The 21,906-nt window shown below is 36.5% G+C and overlaps 2 protein-coding genes across 7 annotated transcripts in view; one reads left to right on the plus strand and one right to left on the minus strand.

Annotated features, from left to right (window-relative positions):
* Positions 1–14,728, plus strand: part of LOC128236139 (uncharacterized) — a 40,564-nt gene extending 25,836 nt beyond the window's left edge. Inside the window, exons 30-39 of the mRNA XM_052951008.1 lie at positions 786–842; positions 990–1,237; positions 1,581–1,585; positions 1,912–2,135; positions 2,526–2,645; positions 3,441–3,595; positions 3,919–4,044; positions 4,923–5,037; positions 13,815–13,905; positions 14,147–14,728. Coding sequence (XP_052806968.1) covers positions 786–842; positions 990–1,237; positions 1,581–1,585; positions 1,912–2,135; positions 2,526–2,645; positions 3,441–3,595; positions 3,919–4,044; positions 4,923–5,037; positions 13,815–13,905; positions 14,147–14,279 — 1,274 coding nt within the window. The 3' untranslated portion in view covers positions 14,280–14,728. The remainder of the gene's footprint in view (positions 1–785; positions 843–989; positions 1,238–1,580; positions 1,586–1,911; positions 2,136–2,525; positions 2,646–3,440; positions 3,596–3,918; positions 4,045–4,922; positions 5,038–13,814; positions 13,906–14,146) is intronic.
* LOC128231276 (uncharacterized) lies at positions 5,053–13,197 on the minus strand. 6 transcript variants are annotated; one of them, XM_052943897.1, is made up of 4 exons: positions 12,936–13,197; positions 12,451–12,789; positions 11,989–12,083; positions 9,636–10,826 (listed from the first exon to the last, which is right to left on the minus strand). In XM_052943897.1, the coding sequence occupies exon 4, from the start codon at positions 10,822–10,824 to the stop codon at positions 10,000–10,002; it is 825 nt and encodes a 274-aa protein (XP_052799857.1). In that variant the 5' UTR covers positions 10,825–10,826; positions 11,989–12,083; positions 12,451–12,789; positions 12,936–13,197; the 3' UTR covers positions 9,636–9,999. The 6 variants fall into 6 exon arrangements, 4 of the variants coding, with proteins under 4 accessions (XP_052799857.1, XP_052799874.1, XP_052799847.1 ...); XR_008260336.1 differs by lacking the exons at positions 9,636–10,826; positions 12,936–13,197 and adding an exon at positions 5,053–5,095 and having other exon boundaries at positions 12,557–12,860; XR_008260335.1 differs by lacking the exons at positions 9,636–10,826; positions 12,936–13,197 and adding an exon at positions 5,053–5,095 and having other exon boundaries at positions 12,451–12,860.
* Positions 14,729–21,906: the final 7,178 nt, after the last annotated feature.

Here is a 21,906-nt window from a genome sequence, read left to right on the forward strand (position 1 = left end):
TTAAGGAATACGTGTCTGACATTTGTATTGTGTGGGTTGTACAAGAACCATAACTCAAGGCTTTAGCTATGATAAAGTGCGTTATTGAGTTCATGAATGAATTGAATGAAAAAAATATACAGTTGTTTATGTTATTAAGAGCTTCACCTGACAATAGGTTCCAAAATTACCTCTTTTGACAAATATATGTGTATTTAAAAGCAGTTTGGTAAATATAAACATAGATATGTGATTCCAACCCCCCAGATATTTTAGTTAAAATAATTGATGTTAACATTGCCTCGATAGTAATGTGAACATGTTCACTATGCCAAAAAATCATATATGAACATGTATGTGTTTTAAAAGTCATGTGTTCGTTAATTATGCTAAGAGTTAAGTATATTAATAAATAAAAAGTGAAATAGCCCGAAGCAAATGTATATGATCTAAGAGCATCATTTTACACAACCACGTATGAAAGGCTAAGGTTGTGGTGTTATTAAACTATATTTCAAAGTTTTAAAGATATCCCTAAGACACAGTCGTACCATTTTTGTTTTGTTCGAAATAGCTGTTGTCTCAATATTATACGCGATTCTAGAATATGTCTCCTCTCTTAAGGACGTTCAACCGTTGACAGGGACATCGTTAGAATTTAGAATATTGTGTTCAGGACATGTAGATTAATTTTTATTCTAATCTTAAACAAAATATTTTAATGCAACGGTTTACCTTTTAAAGACGTAGTAAATTTCCTTGCCGTTAACTTCAATAATTTGTTATGCTAGTGAGTCTGTTTTCAGCGAAAAAAGAATCAGCTGGAGGGGTTTCTACTGGCGCTGTTGTAGGAATTATAATTGGTATGTACACTCTAACCAGTCTAGCCGATCGGGGCGTATCCACACTCCACACGATATACCTGGTCGCTTAAATTTTTTCGTTGAATTATATACCTATACTAACTACATTTTGAAAACTACGAACATTAATGAATGTATTGGTTTCAGGAATAATTGTGTTGTGCGCTTTGGTTGTTATCGTTCTCTTCTTCCTCACACGTCGTGGAATTATCGACGTTCAACCACAACGCAGGATGGGCGAGATACGTCGAGCCGTTACGAAGCGTTTACGGCAATCGAGAATGTTTGCGCCTGAGACTACGAGGCTATCCTATGAAAACAAGACCTATGATGTAAGATTCTTCACATATCTGATTATAAGAAAGTTTTCCACCATATCAGTTGCGTCTGAGAAGGTATGAGTTGGCCATTATTGGCAGGTGTACAGTGGACAAATACCTAAAAGTATAAGGACTGAAAGACCTGATAGTCTGGTAGGAAGTGTCTATGTACGTGGCATTGTATGTTTAGCCTTGTTGAATGTAATAGGCTTTAACTAAACAGGATCTTCGCTTATATTGTTTAGAGCTTGGCTTTTTGCTGTGGTTTCTATTGTTTTTAATGGTATCTTTGAGTCTAATGGTAGCATATTAAACTGACATATAGAGAAAAATTTCTTTCAGTGTGACATCTTATATCCAAAAACATATTCTTAAACGTATGCAACCTTTTATAAGATCCAATTATTATATTTGGCAGGGAAAGTAACTGCAATTGATTTTAAAAGTAGTATAAGTAGTCAATATTTTTCTCCGATGTATGTTATTTCACCGATAAAACTCATATTTCATGGAAAAGAAGAAAGAAATTCCTCTATATTGAATAATATATATTTATATGTGTATTCGTTTTTGAAAATGTTCGATAGCATGATGAACATCATAAATACGCATGTAGTAAGAAGTTTAAATAGAGGATTCAACATACTTGGAAACGAAAATCGTGTATTCAGGTGAAGTTGTTTGCATAACACCGTGTATGCAATAATCGTGATAATGCTTGATCCAATATCTATGCTTATGTTTATTAGATACATAACCAAAACAAATATGAATACTACAATAACACTAATTTATATACATCATTTTCAGGATGAGTTGTACTTATACGGGGGAATGGACTTCAACTCTTCCAATAAAGGCTACATAAGTAGGGACCAGATTACATTCGAGATGCTCCTGAAGAGTGGTCACTTTGCGAACATATACCAAGCACGTTACAATGGACAAAACGTTGTGGCGAAAACTCTTAAAGGTACTTATATTCATGGTGAATGTTTATTTTTTTAATTCACCGCAGTTTTATAGAATTCTAGTGTAGAAACATTTTCGACTTTATGTAATGTTAGCAACAGAAAGTATTTCTTTTTACATTGAATACTAGGCGCTGCTGTAGATAAGGATTATAATATGCGCCAGCATGTGGGAAACGCTTTTATGTTCAAATTATTTTTAAACTCATTTGCTGTTTCTGTTCATAATGCTCCACACGTCTTGCAATATGATAGCGTCAGTCAAATGTATGATCAACGGCAGGATTGATGGCTGTATTGACGGATAACTTTTATTGCTGCCAGTTGTTATGTATTGTATAATATACAATAACATATACCGATTTAATAAGGACATTTACACATTACTTTAGAGCTCTTTACAAAGGATGACGAGCTACTTATGAAGGCGAAGATAAACTTCTCTTCCGACAGAGTTGGCGATCATCCAAACATCATCAAGTTCGTTGGAGCGGTCGTGGATGATGTAACGAGTACGAATTTTTTTTAAACGAAACATTCTTAACTAGTTTTAACCAACAGAAGTAGGGCATATAGTAAATACAACATTATTTATTACTTAAACCGATTTGTTTAGGATAAAAGTCTCGGCTTATGGATTATGGATAGCTTGATGGGTTGATGTGCTTGTCGACGTTATTTTGTTTTATCCAAATACCAATCAGTTGAATACTTTTAATGCCCCGAAAGCGCAGTGGTAGAGCATCAACTAAGAGCGCGGAAGGTCATGGGTTCAACCCCGAAACGCATGCATCTGAATTACGTAACCTTTAGTACTAGGCACTCGGTAATAGAGAGTGGGAGTTTGGATTACTCAGTAATTCTGGCTTAAGGAGTACTTAGTAGTTATGGCTTAACCCTGAAAGCTGTCTACCATGTATCGGTGTTTTAAATTATACACGATCAAGAGAAAACAGGGCTCTTAAAATAGAGCTAGAGTATTGCACGTGGATGTCCTTGTTTTTCAATATATCTTTCAATCAGTTACCAAAAGTTTGTGGATGTGCAAAAGCAGTATCTAGACCGTCGAAAATTTCGATAGCCTAGATATTGCTATTGAACATTTACAGTTCTTTGGTAACTGATTATGCAAGAAGTTGTATTATTGACTGCACTGATGAGTCTGTTTATGAAATCGAATGTATTTGAAGTGTGTATCAATCAATTCGTTTGAACAAATTACCCTTCATAACTATGCTAAAGAATCGTAACTACATCCGAAACGATTCAATACATAGAAACATTCATTGAAATCTTTCTCAACCTAGTGGGTCCAATGATTATCAACGAGTTTTGCGAAAACGGAACTTTGAGAGACTACCTTGAGAATAACAAACATAAAATGACTGTTGAGATGCAAGAAAATCTCTTCCGCTTTGGTCTTGATATCGCTAAAGGCATGGAATTTCTAGCCACTAGAGGGGTAAATATTATATAAAAAATACAACATATGTAAAGATTTTTTTATATGTAGGTTAACTTATAAAAATTCAATTAATATTATTTAAAGAAGCGAATGTATATGAATTGATTTCAGAAAAATAATTTCGAACGAAGAAACCTTTTGCATGACGGTGATAAGAGTCATAAACAGCGTTGCGTTTTCTTTGGCCATTATTAGACAGCATCAATCGAGGAAATCATTGCTATTACAATTACTATTACTAGACTGGAAATGTTGATGTTTCACTTTTCAATAATTGTTGTTCATCAACTTTTTATAAAAGCTATAAATCGAATATACAGGTGACACACCGACGTCTTGCTGCTCGGAACATCCTCTTGAACTTTCTCAACGAGGTGAAAATCGCGGGATTCGGACCACAAACGTTTGCCGAGGAGGACGGAGGAGACTCTGAATCTGGTAAAAAGGTAGGGAAACTAATTTCGAACTACTGTTTGAGTAAATACTGAAAGAATGTTAAAGCTGCACTCTCACAGATTTACCGTTTAATCTGCTATTTGTTTTTTGTCAGCAGTGACTGTCTATGACTGGTTTACATGCATTTTCGAAGATATTGGCTACTTCCAAGATAAAATATACAAAAAAGTTGTCAAAATGTTCAATATGTGAGAGTGCAGCTTTAATAGGTCGAAGCAAATAAATACGTATTGCATGTTTATGACCAACAGAGAACAGTTGCTATCGTTTGGTATCAGTTTTCATACTTTCGGTTTTCGATCGATCAATCGATCGATCCCTCTTCCAGGATATATTTTTCTATTAAAAATAACTCTGTATAATTGTAGGTTTTAAAACGTGTTATTTAAGAAATATTACACACCACTGAGGATCATATGACATAATAAGGACCGGCCAGTCATCCCCGGAAGGTGTATATGGACCGAGGCGCTAGCCGAGGTCCATTCGCCTTCGGGGGGCAGACTGGCCGGTCCTTATAATGCCATATGGCCCGAAGTGGTGTGTAAATATTTCTTATATTATACCGAACATTTTATATTACTATTCAATATTTTAGGCCCTTTAGATGTTTCTTATTAAACAAAGCTAATACTGTTTAATTGCGACCATTTTTCGCCGTTGTGAAAATAGCAAGCCGCACTTACCTGTAGCATGACGTCACCGGTCCATATAACAATTTTGGCAAGGTCCGGACCGGCCAAAATTTGATATGGACCGCTGACATCATAAAACTGGATTACAGTGATATACGGACCGATCGACATTATATATATACAAAGAAGGGACACATTTATGTAAGGTATATTATACTTCTATATTTACAAAGGAACGTATCCCAATCAAATGGATGGCACCTGAGTGTATGACATCGACAAAGAAGGCTAACGAGAGAAGCGATGTCTGGTCGTATGCTGTTGTGATTTGGGAAATTTTCTCTCTGGGTAATTGCTTTCATTATGTCGCGATACTCGGAGTACGAGGGTTCAAAACCCAGGCGTGCTGAAGAAATAGCCACGCAAAGTATAATTATAAGACATAAACAAAACACGTCTGTGATGTCCAAAATCTAATATACGAGTGCTTAAATACAAATACAGCATGTAAGACATAAAATGAATACAGAATGAAATATAAATGGAATTTACCTGAAGAAATAGCCACGCAAAGTATAATTATAAGACATAAACAAAACACGTCTGTGATGTCCAAAATCTAATATACGAGTGCGCGGATTCCTCGTGCACGAGTGAAAGGTTAAGGTTAACGGATATAGAAAAATAAAGTGAAATTGAAAGTGAACGAATAATGAAGACCAGACTGAAAGTGAAAGTGAGTGACAGGGGTTAAGTTCTACTATTACTATGATGAATAATATTAGACACATATAGACAAACAAACAATGACAAACACATAAATAATGACCCTGCGACATCCTCCCCCTCTTAGAGAGAATGTCGTCCCGACATTGCAAAGTAACTAGACGCTGTAAACTAAAATTCAGCTAAAGTAATATACATAATTCTAAATACAGGTACCACATTTAAGTAAGTACACTACAACTGTCAAAACTACTTGTAGCTGGTGACAGTCACTATGAAAAAAAAACCAGTACGGGCCCCAAATTGAACAGTAAACATAATAATATGTTTATGTAGTAGTGAAATAATATTAATTAAGACATAATCTTAATCAATAGCAAATAAATGGCACATTTAAATAATTGTATGTCTGCAGTTTTATCATTTGAAAACACAGCATTTTTAACCGTTATGGTTTACATATTCAATAATAACGCATTTCAAACACAATAAATAACACAATTTTCAAATTCATGGTTCAATACAACAAGAAAAAAAAATTGAAACAAAATCTTCAGATCTCAACTCAGAAAACACCGTAATTACTCTGAAATTAAAACCAGTGTCAAACGACCCAATCCTTCTCCATCCATCTGGGTCTCTGACGCACCCTCGCTTCACGTCGCTGCGGTATGACGTATTTCTGGCTGGAATCTGAACAAGTTACCACATTGCTACTCTCTCTAGACCTCAAAGCACGAGTACCATCAGAACAACCACCAGAGTCTGAAATTAAAGAAGCTCCCGGCGGGGACGCCATTGTTGTACTTGGTGAAACTACGTCATCTGACTCGCCTACATCCGTTGAATCAAGCCTTTCACCAACATCAACATCGGCATCGGGACCTCTCAAAGGAATTGCCGAACATGGCAGCAACAAATTCCTATGAAGTGTTTTCACAGGACCCCTGCAAAACTCCTTCCGGACCCGGAAAACGGGAATGTCCTTGTTAGGTTGATCAACCACAACATAGACATCACGGTCCCAGCGATCAGCCAACTTGTGTCTACCTTTTATGCCAACCTTCCTAACCAAAACGTGATCGCCTGGCTCTACCTTACAAGATCTCACACGATGGTCGTATCGGCGCTTATGTCTCCGGCCCTGTCGCTTGGATTCACGACTGGCAGCCTTGTATGCAAAATGCAAACGAGACTTAAGATCTCTGATATATGAGGACTTATCGACAGAAGAAGAAGAACAAGTATCAGGTGTAATGCCTAGAAATGCATCTAGAGCCAAACGAGGGTGCTGCCCAAACATAAGAAAGTGTGGCGTTAAGCCCGTACTCTCGTGTCGAGTTGCGTTATACGCGTGCACCAACGTAGGTATATGTGCTTTCCAATTCTTCTTCTCCTCCTCGGTCAAAGTGCCAATCATGTTCATCAGAGTCTGATTGAACCTTTCGGCCATTCCGTTGCCCTGGGGATGGTAAGGTGTGGTGCGGCTTTTCTCCACGTTAGCAATTTTGCATAACTCGCAGATAACATGACTTTCGAAGTTTCGACCTTGGTCGCTGTGGATGCGGCTCGGAAATCCATAGTGACAAATGAACTTATCAAACAATGCCCTTGCAGTTGTTCTCGCAGTCTCATTGCGGGTGGGAATTGCTTGTGCGAAGCGCGTGAAGTGGTCTGTAATTATCAGAACCTTCTCATACCCTCCAGCGCACATGTCTAAAGTGAGGTAATCTATACAAACAAGATCAAGAGGATGCGTTGAGACAATAGGGACAAGATTAGCAGCCCTCTTCTCCGGTGTCTTCCTCAAAATGCACCGCTCACAGTCACGTACTCTCCGCTCAACGTAATCATCAATGCCGAACCAATAGAACCTAGACCGTACCAATGAAGATGTCCGGTCTCGACCTTGATGTCCAGCCTCTTCATGCAAACCTGTAAAAATGAGATCGTGAAATGCTCTTGGAGCTACCAACTGCTCAACCTTATGCCCATTCACCAAACCATGTCTGTACAACACACCATCACGCACAAACAAATGCGGCCACTCACGAAGCAACTGTTTCACTGGCTCTTCTTCCAGCGCTGTTTGCCGACGTGTAAGCCGATGACCTCCACGCACAATCTGAACAACCCGGTTGATCACTGGATCAATAGACTGCTCGTCTATCCAGTTAACAGATGACAATGGTGTACCCATATTTGATACATCATAATCTGCGTCAACAACCACATCCTGGTCAAACGACACACATTCAAAGAGAGGGAACTCTTCCACTGTAACCATATGGGACTGAAAAATGGCCTTGATGACATCTGGAAACACTACTCACTCATGCACAGAACCAGATGTCGTGCCAAAACCTGGTAGTCTCGACAAAGCATCCGCGTCTATATTCTCCTTGCCGGACCGGTACTTGATGGAAAAGTTAAAGGCAGATAAGGCAGCTAACCACCGATGTGAAAGAGCATCGAGTTTGGCCGTGGTGAAGGCGTACGTTAACGGATTGTTGTCCGTACGAACATGAAATTGGTTACCATAAAGGTAATCATAAAACTTGTCAACCACTGCCCATTTAAGACATAAAAACTCGAGCTTATGCGCGGGGTAGTTGCGCTCACTCTGTCTCAAACCACGGGAGGCGTACGCGACGACACGCTCAACTCCTTCCACCTTCTGGTATAAAACTGCTCCAAGCCCGTCTCCACTGGCATCAACGTTCAAAATGAACGGTTTTGAGAAATCAGCATACGTCAACACCGGAGCAGAACATAACTTGTCAATAATAGAGTCAAACGCCTGTTGCTGTCTATCGCCCCATTCCCACGGAACCTGAGTTCTGGATTTCTTCTGCTTGGAGGGAACACCAACTAACAGCTCATTCAGGGGTTTCGCCAGCTGTGCGAAGTTGTGAATAAAACGCCGGTAATAGCTGGCGAACCCAAGGAAGCTCCGCAGCTCCTTGATGTTCGTCGGGACCTTCCACTGTCTAAGTGCAACAATCTTGTCTGGGTCAGTCTCTACACCCGACTCACTAACAACGTGACCCAGATACTTCACCTGCCGCTGGAAAAACTCACACTTGCTGCCCTTCAACTTCAACCCTGCTGATTCTAGTCGACTGAAAACGGAATTGAGCCTCTGAAAATGGTTTTCCAAGGTATCGCTGAAAATGATAATGTCGTCTAGATAAATCAGACATTCCTTGAGATGCAGCTCACCCATACAGCGCTCCATGAGTCTCTGGAAAGTCGCTGGGGCGTTAGTAAGCCCGAAAGCCATACGCTGGCACTCGTAAAATCCAAGAGGGCCCACTGAAAAAGCCGTCTTGGGCTTATCAGACTCTTTCATGGCACATTGCCAATAACCACTTCGAAGGTCAAGTTTGCTGAAAAACCTAGAACCGGACAAAGAATCAATGGTCTCATCAATGCGTGGAAGTGAGTACGCGTCCTTAATAGTCCTAGAGTTCAAACGACGAAAGTCTATACAAAACCGAAGTGAGTTGTCCTTCTTACGAACCAAGACCACGTTTTATGAAAATGGGGACTTCGATTCACGAATAGCGCCGGCCTCCAGCATCTCCTTCAGGTGTTCACGAACCTCCTCAAACATTCCCGGTGGGATCCTTCTATAAGGTTCCTTAAAAGGAGTGGGGTCTGTCAAATTGATCTCATGTTCGACCATAGAAGTACACCCCAAATCTGTAAAACCAGAGGAAAACAAATGTTTCCAATCAGAAAGAAAATCCTTGGCCTTAATATGATCTCCCTCAGAAAGTGTATCAGTAGGGACACTAATACCCAACTCTTCCAGACTCTTGTCAGAATTCCGGGTCTTGTCTAACTTGCCCTCAAAAGGATCAACCTGTCGTACTACATCCACTTCTTGCAGAGAACAAAGTACAGACTTCGGCAAAAGTGTAAGCGGCCGTGCAGACATGTTGCAAATACGGACCGGAATCCTGCAAAATGAGCTTCCTGACTTAACTTGTACTAATCTAGGGCAAACATTCAAATAAGTGGAGCGTTCATCCGTCTCTGTAACACCAACTGTCATACCTCCAACATCTCTCACAGCTCCAGTAAGTGTACGGGTCTCAAATGGTTTCACCACAATAGGTAGCCTACTCAGCGACCTTACTGACATAACACGCGCCTCTGAAAATGTCGAAAAGACGTTTTGCCAAACAGAGGGCATCTGACTACAATCAGCAGCTGACTTAACATAACTTATAACGTTGGTACCAACAACAACAGGGGTACAGCAAGAGTACTGAGTGTCTGGCACAACCAACACTGGAACAGTCACAGATTCTATAGCAGATGATGGAATATCAATATCCAACAACCCGTAACCCAAATATGGCACCTTCGCACCAGCAGCACCTGTAATGTTGAGTGTGAAATCGGACAAACTCTGCAACGCTGGATGAGGTTCAAGTGAGTTAAACAACTTCTCACCTATAGTGGTTACCATGGAACCAGTATCCAACAAAGCATTACAAGAGACACCATTTACCAGAATCTTTGTTTCACTAGATTGACCTACAAGGGGAGCCGTCACACGACAAGAAGGGCCACCTACTGGCTCCCGTTTGATTGGGGCCCCTTCTTGTTTAAATCACCCGGTTTACTATTACTAGAGTTACCAGAGTATGAACCTGACTTAGGACCACCTCTACCTTGTCCTGGCTTACTAGACATCTCCTCCAGCTTCCCCATCCTGGTACTAAGCTGCTTCATCTGCGTGCTCAGCTCCTGTAACTGCTGAAGCATCTTATGTTCAACAACACTCATATGTTGACCTACAGTCTCAGTAGGCTGCTTGTTCCCAACCGGCTTAACAGAAACAACTGAACCCAATTCCTGTTCAATGACCCGCAACTCTTTCCGTAGAGTATTGAAATCAGAAACACTTTCAAATTTGTAACGTGACACATTACGTAATTCTGGACTACGAAGACCAGACCACAGACGATTACGAAGCATGTCATTCTTGCTATGAGGATCAAGCTGTAAATTGGAAGTACTGAGAAGCTGCTCCAAACGAAGACTATAATCAGCAACACTCTCATTTACCTCCTGCTTGGCACTGTAAAACTGCTCCTTCAACTTCTCCGTAGAGTGCACATTACCATAAATGCCTTCCAACTCACTCAAAATATCACCAACTGTAGCTAACTCACCCAAATGCAACAGCACCAATCTAGCCTTGCCCTTCAAACTCCGTCTAATTGCCTCAAGTATAGTGTGGGCAGGGTAAACCTGACTTCTAAGTAGACACTTCAGGTCATACTTCCACACATCAAACTCAACACCACCAACAACTGCCTCACCTGAAAACTCTGGAAGTTTAGGCACCTTAACTGAAGAAACTGGGACAGAAGTAGCAGCTGAACTGTTCATTCCTGAAAGAGAAGCATGTGGCAAGACTGAATATCTCGATGTAACAGGTGGTTTCACTCTAACAACCTCAGGTTTGAAACCAACAGCGCCAGTAGAAGCACCTCTAAATGCAGAAGACCCAGTAGCACCACTTAACTGTTTAATATCATCACCAGGAGACTTCAAATGAACTGGGGAACCACCATGAATGGGACTACCAAACTGTGATGTGAAAGAACGTGCTCGGGGAACAGGTTTAGGTTTGTCATGCAAAATCCTGTATTCCCTAACGGGTGTCGGTGTGGACAATGTGAGGTTTTCAACCTTTGATACAGCTGGCGTGCTTGTAATAGTTGAAGCCAAAACAGTGTATTTGCCTGACTTCCTAAGTTGCTCTGCATAGTATGCTAACTCTATCTCCTGCAATCCAGACAGCTCAGGTGTTTCATCAGTGTAATTTGCCATTGTGAATAAAAAATAAATGTCAATAGCAAAAACTAGAAGATGAAAAAAATGGACAAAATATAATGAAAACCACAACAACAATTCAGGAACACTGGAAAGGATCATAAAAAACAAATGCAATAGAAAAGAAACACAAATACAAGAACAATTGTTTTTCACTTTATCCCAAATTTTGCAATGCTAAATACACCACACTTACCAATCCAACATCTAACATGTGCATCATTACAGCAAAAATGTAGATAGAACACCAGGAATAAAGCTGAAACTAACAATTCAATGTCATGCACTTCAAATCAAATAATTTAAAGACCATTTACATTGATAAGACTCACTATTTTTCATTTAATAAATTGAATGAAAAATAAACTGCAGACTAATATCAACTTAAGTGCCAGAATTAAATTAACATGAAGCAATTCACCACAAGTATGTCACCAGTCACACTTTATATGAAAGTAAAATACACAAACTACTTTTTAATAATTAAATTCTAATCACTAATCAAGTTCTAGAACTATCATGGTAAGAACTAACTTAATAATGAGAAACTAAATAAATATTGACCAGAGGGCTTTTTTTTTTTTTTTTTTTTTTTTTTTTTTTTTTCAACAGAAAACACGACACGGGATTATATGATATGAATATAATGTATCGATATTGTTAAATAAGAAATGATCACCAATACCAGATGTTAGTCAATGAAAATGAAGTGCTCACCAGTATTTGTTAAATGCAAAAGCCTGTTACTATTAAGATGCTGTTATGAAGACTGTGAAACCATGATCGTGAAACGCAAGGAACCGCACGACAGTCTGCAAAAATTTAAATAAAATGTTCAACAAGAATGCACAAATAAATCACATAACAATGTAACATTAAATCAGTGAATGAAAAATCAAAACACTATATTAGTATATATTCACTAAAAATTATCAAAGAGTCACAATTAATTACGAAAGTATCATGTAATGTTTATAGATTCACTGGATGAATGTAGAAACTAAATGTTAAATAATCACTGTAGATTCCTTCATTAAAATGAAGTCCAAGTTGTTATAATAAATGACAGATAGAGAGCTGTCAAAAGGTGAAGGTCACTATCGCTGACGAAAGATGAAGTCAAAATATGGTCGAAATTCCAATGCAAATATGTAAATGCGAGTTAAATCAATCACTCACGATAAATAGATCACAATACCAGCAATGGTAGTCCATGACAATGTTTTAATTCACTTGTAACTGTGAAAATATTAAAGCCATGTCGGCTTTGAATGTTTACAAATACCACTTCCGGTAGAATGCTTTACAGAGCGGTGTCACATGGCAGATCACGTGATGATGGATCCCGCCACAGCGATTGGCTGGTGAAGATTCGCCCTCACGACGTTCGACACAGACCGCCAAGCCCAAAACTGCAGATATATACGTTGCGAAGCCCAACAGCAATACAAGCCCGAGACCACACTGGCCACCAAATGTCGCGATACTCGGAGTACGAGGGTTCAAAACCCAGGCGTGCTGAAGAAATAGCCACGCAAAGTATAATTATAAGACATAAACAAAACACGTCTGTGATGTCCAAAATCTAATATACGAGTGCTTAAATACAAATACAGCATGTAAGACATAAAATGAATACAGAATGAAATATAAATGGAATTTACCTGAAGAAATAGCCACGCAAAGTATAATTATAAGACATAAACAAAACACGTCTGTGATGTCCAAAATCTAATATACGAGTGCGCGGATTCCTCGTGCACGAGTGAAAGGTTAAGGTTAACGGATATAGAAAAATAAAGTGAAATTGAAAGTGAACGAATAATGAAGACCAGACTGAAAGTGAAAGTGAGTGACAGGGGTTAAGTTCTACTATTACTATGATGAATAATATTAGACACATATAGACAAACAAACAATGACAAACACATAAATAATGACCCTGCGACAATTAAAAAAAACAATGAAAAGAAATAAGTGATCCATTTAGTGAGCATTTGTAAATATTTAAACATTATTCTAATGGCATCGCTTGTTGTGGGATATGCATTTGAGGTTTAAGTTGGAATCCCATGAATTTTCTATTTTAATTTATTTTATTTCAATTCATGAAACAGTCGTGTAATAAACCAAATATAAATATAATAACTTTTTTGTATATAATGTTTTAAGGATTAGTAATTTAGTTATCAAATTATTTTATATTTAGTGGTATATATACAATAGGTCGCAAAAGAAAAACTTAGACATTTACTCATAATAACAAATTTGAATGTAATTAACTCTTCATTGATGTTTTATTAGTCGAATTATTATGTTTATTTCAATATGCAGAAATTTTAAGCAATGATTCCACGACGAGTTCGCAAATTTAAATTTCTCTTATTGGGAAGGGCCGTTCAATGTTTATAATTTGCAGGCATGATCATTACACTTTGCCGACATGTTTGCTTAATCAAGTCTTATGTGTGCAATAAATATAACTCTTATATTTATGTTTCCACTAATGGAGAAAACATACTGTAACTTTAATATATATATAGGTGAAACACCGTACACGGGTAAAAGCCGCGATCTTCCCCAGCGACTGAAGAGGGGCGAGCGTCTCGGTAAACCGGAACTTTGCGATGAAACGTGCGTTTTAGGCTCTTAATAACGATTTATTTGTAGTAATAATTTCTGATATAAATAAATACGTGTGGAGAATATGGATAGTAATATTAGTACTACACCCAAACTTATTGCCTAAATCGATATTCGATAACGCTTTATGAAAATAATACAAGTCGACAAATATATGAAATTCAAATGTTTTTGTTTTTAAATGGTAAGATTTAAAGAAAAAGCTGAACTTACTTTACGATTTATTTTCCAGATGGTATAAGGTGATGCAGCATTGTTGGGAATACGACCCCAAGAAACGACCCCGCTTTGAGGAAGTCCGCGAGCAACTGGACACACTCTTCGTCATTTCTCCGGGAGACGACTTCTATTACTACAAACGCTAATTTCCTCGAAATATTTTCGTTGTACATTTTGTGTATTATGTTGAAGAGTTATGGACTTATTCCATCGGATATACCATCTACTATTATAACCACTCCTCTTCACGCAATGCATTTAGAAGTTAGCGAACAGTTTGAAGATTACACACTATTTAATCGTAGACACTTCTCCCAAAGACGATTGAGCAGGTGTATGTGCATAATGCTGGAAAGACGTTAAAGTGTTCGAAACCACTGATGTATTAATTTATTTTAATGTGAATGAGATTGAATATTAATGTTCATTTTCCAAATAGAACCCTTGCTATGTTTCGATGGCGATGAAGGACATGAGCCTTTCACATGACAATGGTTAATCACGATCGTTATGTTTTATCTAATTTCATAATATATCAATTTGTGCTTTACCAGTCATAAATCATTTATTTCTGTGTGAAATTAAGGTGCATTTGAATTTGAACGTATTCATTTAGACAATACTATAATTGTATTTGTTGTTATGTATTTGAAAGCATCATTTCTAAGTGGGAAAGGACAACTTATACTGGGGAGATATATACCGTTTGTGGTCTTAATCTTTGATTATTTTTTTATATTCAATTTTCATGTTTTTTATGTTCTTCATATTTATCAATTTCACACCTTTGACGAAAATATTTTTATGTTTGGTTAAATGAATTAAATGAAGATGTTTTTAAGTACATGTAGTAAGTTTTGAAAGTTGTTATCTTTACTGGATATTGCATTTTGCTTTGGTTATAAAGTTTATATACATTTCTGTTTTGTTATCAAATTGAGAGTTATATATCAGTCCTTGAATGATTTTGGTATGTATATCGTTGCATAGAATTTCGGCCGTTTGTGAATTGTGTTCACGAGTATAAACCGGGCGTCAATAGTAGCAAGCGTGTAATAAGCGGGTATTACCGTTAATGACTAGCGTTTCGTCTGAATACCCGGTACTAGTTTTTATCTTTCATAAGAATCACACGATTTCAACTGTTGACTTCATTTTTAGAAGCTCATCAAAATGATAATTATTATTCACCAACTAAACTTGCAATATATCTCATGTGTGAAAAGCGACTGACAAGCATTGACATCCAACATATCAAGTATTGCGTTCATGTTATTTAACATTACAGACGCTTCACTTTATGTTATAATAGCAAAAATGCTATCATCTGATTAGGCCCTTTAGATGCTTTAAGTCCATCTTCCCCATTAAGGGCCCCTGCATATGATAAAGAACTATAAAGGCTGAATATCTTGTTTAAACTTATTATTATTTTTTTCCATTTCCATTAGTGTCTTCTTTTTGAAGATGAAATTTCTTTCCATTTTCTCTCCTAGACGACTCGTTGAACGCTGGTGAATTGTAATAAAATTCCAGAATTAATTATATCAAATGATACTGGCTGTAGAGTCTCCAACAAAGTCTCAAATTCATTTGTTTTATTAAACACGGATTTAAGATGTCTTGCTGCATTTCCTTTGTCCTGTCGACGAACGCGTCAGTTGTTTATTTATTTTCAGTCGATGGTTTCATTAGTTTATCCTTGAACGATATCTCACCAGAATGTGTTCAAAACCTTAAATCATATACGACTTATATTTTTTGTTTCAGGTTTAAAAAAAAACTTTGTATATTTGCCATCAGTTCGAGCAACTAAATATGGGAAAAACTCTTTTTCGCTTTGAGGCCATTCAGGTAGGGTATAACAACCTCCTAAAGGATCTAAGTGCTCTCAAAACTACCTAGAACTTAAAAGGTTGATCCGCACCTTGACATGTCTCTCTAAAAATACTCTGTGAAAATAATCTGAAAGAACTTATAAATATGAAGAAATTAAGAATATAAGGTGTTTTACTGAATATCTATCATCAAATTAGGTGCTCTCAAAGCAATCTAGAATATAAAAAAACTGACCGAACCTGGATATGTCCCTCGCATAAATACTCAATGTGCACAAAATCTTTTACAATTTATAAATAAAAAAAGGAGAATGTAATGTGTTACACTTAATATCTTTCATCCTATTTTTAACGGAAAATGAGTTTTGTTTTCAGTAGGATGTATTGGTTAAGATTTGGTATTCAAATACCAGGAAAATACTTGTGATTTTCAGTCGGCTAGTTTTTATTTAAGTGTAACGATCTAGTATATTCAATACGCATTTTAACACAGTGGTAAGTGCTGAGAGTAAGTGCTCAGAACGGTGGTCGTGCAGATATTTGGATGGTTATCTGTGGGTAGGGATTTAATCAATCATAAGAACAACGATGGCTTCGTATGCTACTGTTTCTAATAATTCAGCAACATCTAGTGGAATTTCATATACTTGATAAGTTTTTCTAGCAAATTAAATTAAAGCAACTTATATAGTCAATTTCATTTCTTTTCCAACTACACATTATTATACCATGCTGTAATATATATGTACATAATGCTACTTCTATTATTGTCCCTAATGTATACTCTTGAATGAATTTACTATTTGAAAGTGGTATGTCAACTAGCGAAGCTGGACCGGTCTTACAGCCGAAAAAAACAAATTGTTATCAGTGTAAACAGTGCTCTTATCCATCTAACTTGTTGTAATAGTCTGCATAAATATAGTTGGAAAAGGCTTATTTTAGTTACCATTTCTAATGTGTAACCTTGTTTAAACTGTATGCTTTAATTTCCAGGCAACTAGTTCATTGTTATGTTATGAATGCTTATTAGTTATGTCTTCAAATCGCTGATTGAGCTAAAGTATACCAGATTTTTCCTACACCACAACAATCTAAAGCTCTACGAAAGAAGCAACCAACCACAGTTGACCGAGAAGCTGCCAAATGCTGCAAAAATGCATTACAACATTAAGAACAAGTATTTTTTGAACGGACACATTGATGTAAAATTGTTAAGTATACTACTTTGTTATATAGTTCAAGTGTGTGTATGTGTGCGCGCGCGCGCGCGCGCGCGCGCGCGTGTGTGTGTGTGTGTGTGTGTGTGAGGTAAAAATGACGCAGTGTGAAAATGGACAAACGTTATAATTGGTTTCATTTTTTTTTGGAATATACGAGAGAGGTAAAATTATATTTTGAACTATTTGAATCGGATGAAGTGAATGATCTAGGAAAACAGGCAAAAGAGAAATCGAAATTGTTAGTTGACAACTTTTCGCCCTAAGGGGGCGATATAAGCTACTGCATCAACTGGCATTGGTTATTGTGCCGATAATGTCTGAACGATTATCTCATGTCCCACACAATATGTATATGAAAAACTACAGAAAAACCATCAGCGGACGCAAACGCTCTCACCACCCGACAAGTCTAATTAAATATATTTTCTCTTCTGTTCTTAATCGTACCAATCTATCGCCATAAGCACAAAACGTGTTTTTTAAGATACTTACTCAAAACGGTACACAACATATGAAAACAACATTATCTTTCTGTATTGCTGTTACAGTGGCTAATTACATTCAGTTCAGTCAGACAGAAGACACCCCATTACCTGAGCCTACAACAAGTAAATCTTGTTCAAAGAACGTACTTTGACCCAAGTGGCATACGTTATTTCTTGACATTAAGGATTGGTTAAGTCACCATGTTTTTGTCTGCAAGGCAAAACCACACGTGAATGACATGAAGAGTCTATATTGAATAACTAAACATACACAAACACAAACAGATGGAGAAAATAATTGCAGTCAATATATATATGCTTTAATAGATTCTGAGCTGGAACAAATGTGTTTTGATCGAAACTTGTATTACTAAGATACACCAGAATTTAAAAAAGAGATTAAACAGCATTAACAATAAACATTTTAGAACTTTCCTCTTCGCTAATTTATGTTATTGTTATAAAAACTTCGATGGCAGAAACAATTATGGGACTCAATTTAGGACTTTGATGCGATTTAGATGTGTCTTTATTTGATGCGAACTTAATAAGATGTATTGCTAAGGTACAACAAAATTTCAAGAATCTTCAAAACATTATTATCATTTTAGAACTCTCCTCTACGCTGATGTAAGTTTTTGTTATAAAAACTTCGATGGCAGAAACAATCACAGTACTTAGTTTAGGACATTGATGCGAATAAGATGTGTCTTTATTTTTTGCGAACTTAATAAGATCGATGTTTTTATTCTAGAAAATTAAGTCGTGCTCGGGCATAATACAAAGTTACATAGCAAACTGTCGTTTACAATGACAATTAAATGTTAAAATATGTCTTCCATTAACATACATTTTTCTATGACATGTATATGAAAAGTAATAATTGTTTATTGGTATGTACTGTTTTTTTAAGTAAGGACGTCAAATGTTAAAAGCATTGCATTTGACGTCACCCAGTGTCTTTCTTCGTCAACTTTAAATAAACAAATGAGCGAAATCAACATTGGAATGTAATTGTTTAATGTAATATTTATCACATACCAATCGTAGTAATCCATAAGTAAAAAAAACTCACAGTGGCAATCACTCATAAATCAACTAAAACAATTTTGTTACTTTCACAGTCTTACGTTCAGAGCATGATACAGGTATTAACACCAGATAGATTCAGATAGAAGAACAAAATGTTTAAGTGGTTTGATGAATATTCAATGAATATCAATGACAAAGGTTGTTTTATGCAGTCAATTCAATAGAGAAAAAACATGTTTTTAATTAAGAAGTGTTCTTATCCGAATCCGAATAAAAGCTTTGGGAAACGACGTCCCTATTGCAGTTACCAGTTATAATTCATTTAAGATCAACATATTTAACACATTTAACACAGTCAATTTTAGCAGGTGACATATAAAAGCTTAATTTAAAAATGTTGTGTGTTTTTTTAATTTAAATTTGTCAAATATCCCGACTCCAAAGTATTTTTCAAATACATACTGAACATTCATTTGATTGTATATGTGAACAAACACAACAAGAAGATTATACATATATATACCATGATAGGTTATTTTAATTGAACATTTCTAGAACCCGGCTTCATCAGGGTTGTTCAACTTAAAGATACAATAAATTATTGATCAATTTGAACAATAACGAGAAAAATCTGCATAAGACACCTAGACATTTCTTGTCGTGCCTGTTTCATATGCTAACAGAATAGGAGATGCATTGAAACGAAACAATTAAATTATATCGATATTATTACTCATTTAGGGATTGAAATTCATTCATTCATGCAGTTTGAAATGCCCCGCACAAAATTTTAATTCCCGTTAACGTGAATCCATTTTGAGAGGTGCTTTCAAGATCGCAACTATACCCCCAAAATGAGTTTCATTTCTTATATTGATATGTTTTCTCACACTTTATACACATTGTAAACCAGTTCAACGAAAGCATTACATAAACGCTTAAAGTTTACATTCGAAGTGGAATCACTCGTCACTATGCCAATGAAATGAACAGCGAGGTATCGCCCCTATTATTGCATTACATTAATCCTTACATTTACCTGTTTTCTGTTAACTTATTGTATTCCAGTTTTATCGCGAAATCATTAAAAAACAAACTAGGTAGGGACAGCAAACGTCTATCTGTAATTGACGGACAAATCTAACTCAAATGGATTAACCGTTTTAAGTTACACTTCACTGGTTAGTAAGTATAAGGTATGATCATTTCACTTCGCAATGTACTCCATTCATCATTAATACAAAAATAGTGTTACTAGTAAAGTTTCATTTTAAAGTTACAAAATGTTAAGTTTGTATATATTTCATCGAAAACTTTTTTATAGTTATAATATTTTTAAGAAGCAAATTAATAATACTATTTAACAATCATAATGATATTTTGTGCTATTACCTCCCTTTAATATACCGTGTCAATATAGTAGCATCATTTTGGTGTAATCAAAAATATGATACGTGCAAAATCAAAACAATATAATGAATAATTTATATAAATAAAATATAGAAATAATGACTCTGAAGTAATCTGAATTGATATTGGGCGTTTTTAGTAGGGAATAGTAATCGGTATGCGGAGTCAGGTGATTCAAAAAAAGGATCATTAAATTAATAGCAAATCGAAAATAGTTCACACATGCAGAACTCGAACTCGAAATTAGCATGGTCTTTAATAGGCTTTGAAATATTTACATATCTTCTCTGTCAAATATATTTTTAGTAATTTACGTCACCTTCTTGTATGTTTACATCGATTTTGTCACCCGCGATGGCGCATGCGATAACAAATAAATTGAAAATATAATCGGAATGACCATGTTTCAGACAATAAGGTTTGTGTTTATGTCTAAGATAGGGTAACCAAGTCAGCTTTATACCTCATACAAGTGCCGACTATAAATGCAATGCAAAAGGTAGATAGTCCTTAGACATTCGACTAACTGCGTACTGGGAAATTCATTAAGGCGAGAAAGGACAACTCATGTATTCTGAACTACTTCCTGTTCTGCGGATAAACTTAGTCTACTACCATGATATTTAATTATCTTATTTAATTTCCTCCGATTTTTTAAATCCAATTGTTAATAAAAGTCTTCCACCACTATTGACAGACTAAGGGTTTCTATTATAACATGCTTGTTAGTGTTATCCTTTATTTCTGTTCAAACCTTTATTCCCATATCAGAACGATATCAAGTAAAATTGGCTATAATTACCATGCAGATAAATTACAATGGTTTTCACGTATATTGCACTTATATTGAAGGCTATTTATTGAATGATGTCCTTGATAATAGTATACAAAATAGTTTTACCACCACAACCCTTGTTACTGAAAGTATACAGACTCGTGTATCGCATATATCACTTTTACTCAGGTTGTGGATTTCCTGTTGTACAGTGTTTAGGTATTCAAGTAACATTTGTTTCATGTGTGAAATGAAAAATATTTAACGGCTCGGTAATTTCGTTGCCTCAAATTTAGTACCTTATTTCCTATCCCAAACAAAACAAATGAAAGGGCAAAATGGGTGTTCAAAAATTCAAAAGCAGTGGTTCCTGAAACAATTTCCTATAAGCTTATATTACTTATTAGCTTTGATATTTCCTTTATTGCATTAATAATGATTGGGGTTGATTAGGCTTATCCATAAAATGTTCACGGATAAGTTAATTTGCAAATCGTACCAGAACAACCATACCTGTACTTTAACCCCCATATACTCATATATTTTCTTTCAGTGAATAAACATGCATACTGCACGAGACTCCGTCACAAGACAACCCAATTTCCTGTTTAGCAGATCCATGATGAGTAAAAGCATGGCGTCATGCTTGTATTGGCGTTGCCCCCAATCCATCCCGCCACCCCATCCTAGCTTTATAGTTTAATCACTACAAACGCTAAACTCCTAACAGATTGACTTAAAAAAGATTTGGTCCACAGCGTTACAAAAACGAAAAGGCAGAATTAGCGAGGACCGCTTTAAATGAATCTAAAAAGCTCGATCACTTCGCAGTGTCAACTTATATACGAACCTGAATTGTGAATAAAGCAATCAATAAGTTCAATTCTCTTTATGCAGTGTGTTGGGAAAAAAGACCAAGCTGCACAGTGTGCTTATGCGGTTACAGCTACATGCTTGTGCTTCAGTGGTTGTGGTTTCGATCCCAATATGATTTTTCCCCAATGTTAACC

Source organism: Mya arenaria, chromosome 1 (genome assembly GCF_026914265.1).
Source record: "Mya arenaria isolate MELC-2E11 chromosome 1, ASM2691426v1".
Taxonomy (NCBI): domain Eukaryota; kingdom Metazoa; phylum Mollusca; class Bivalvia; order Myida; family Myidae; genus Mya; species Mya arenaria.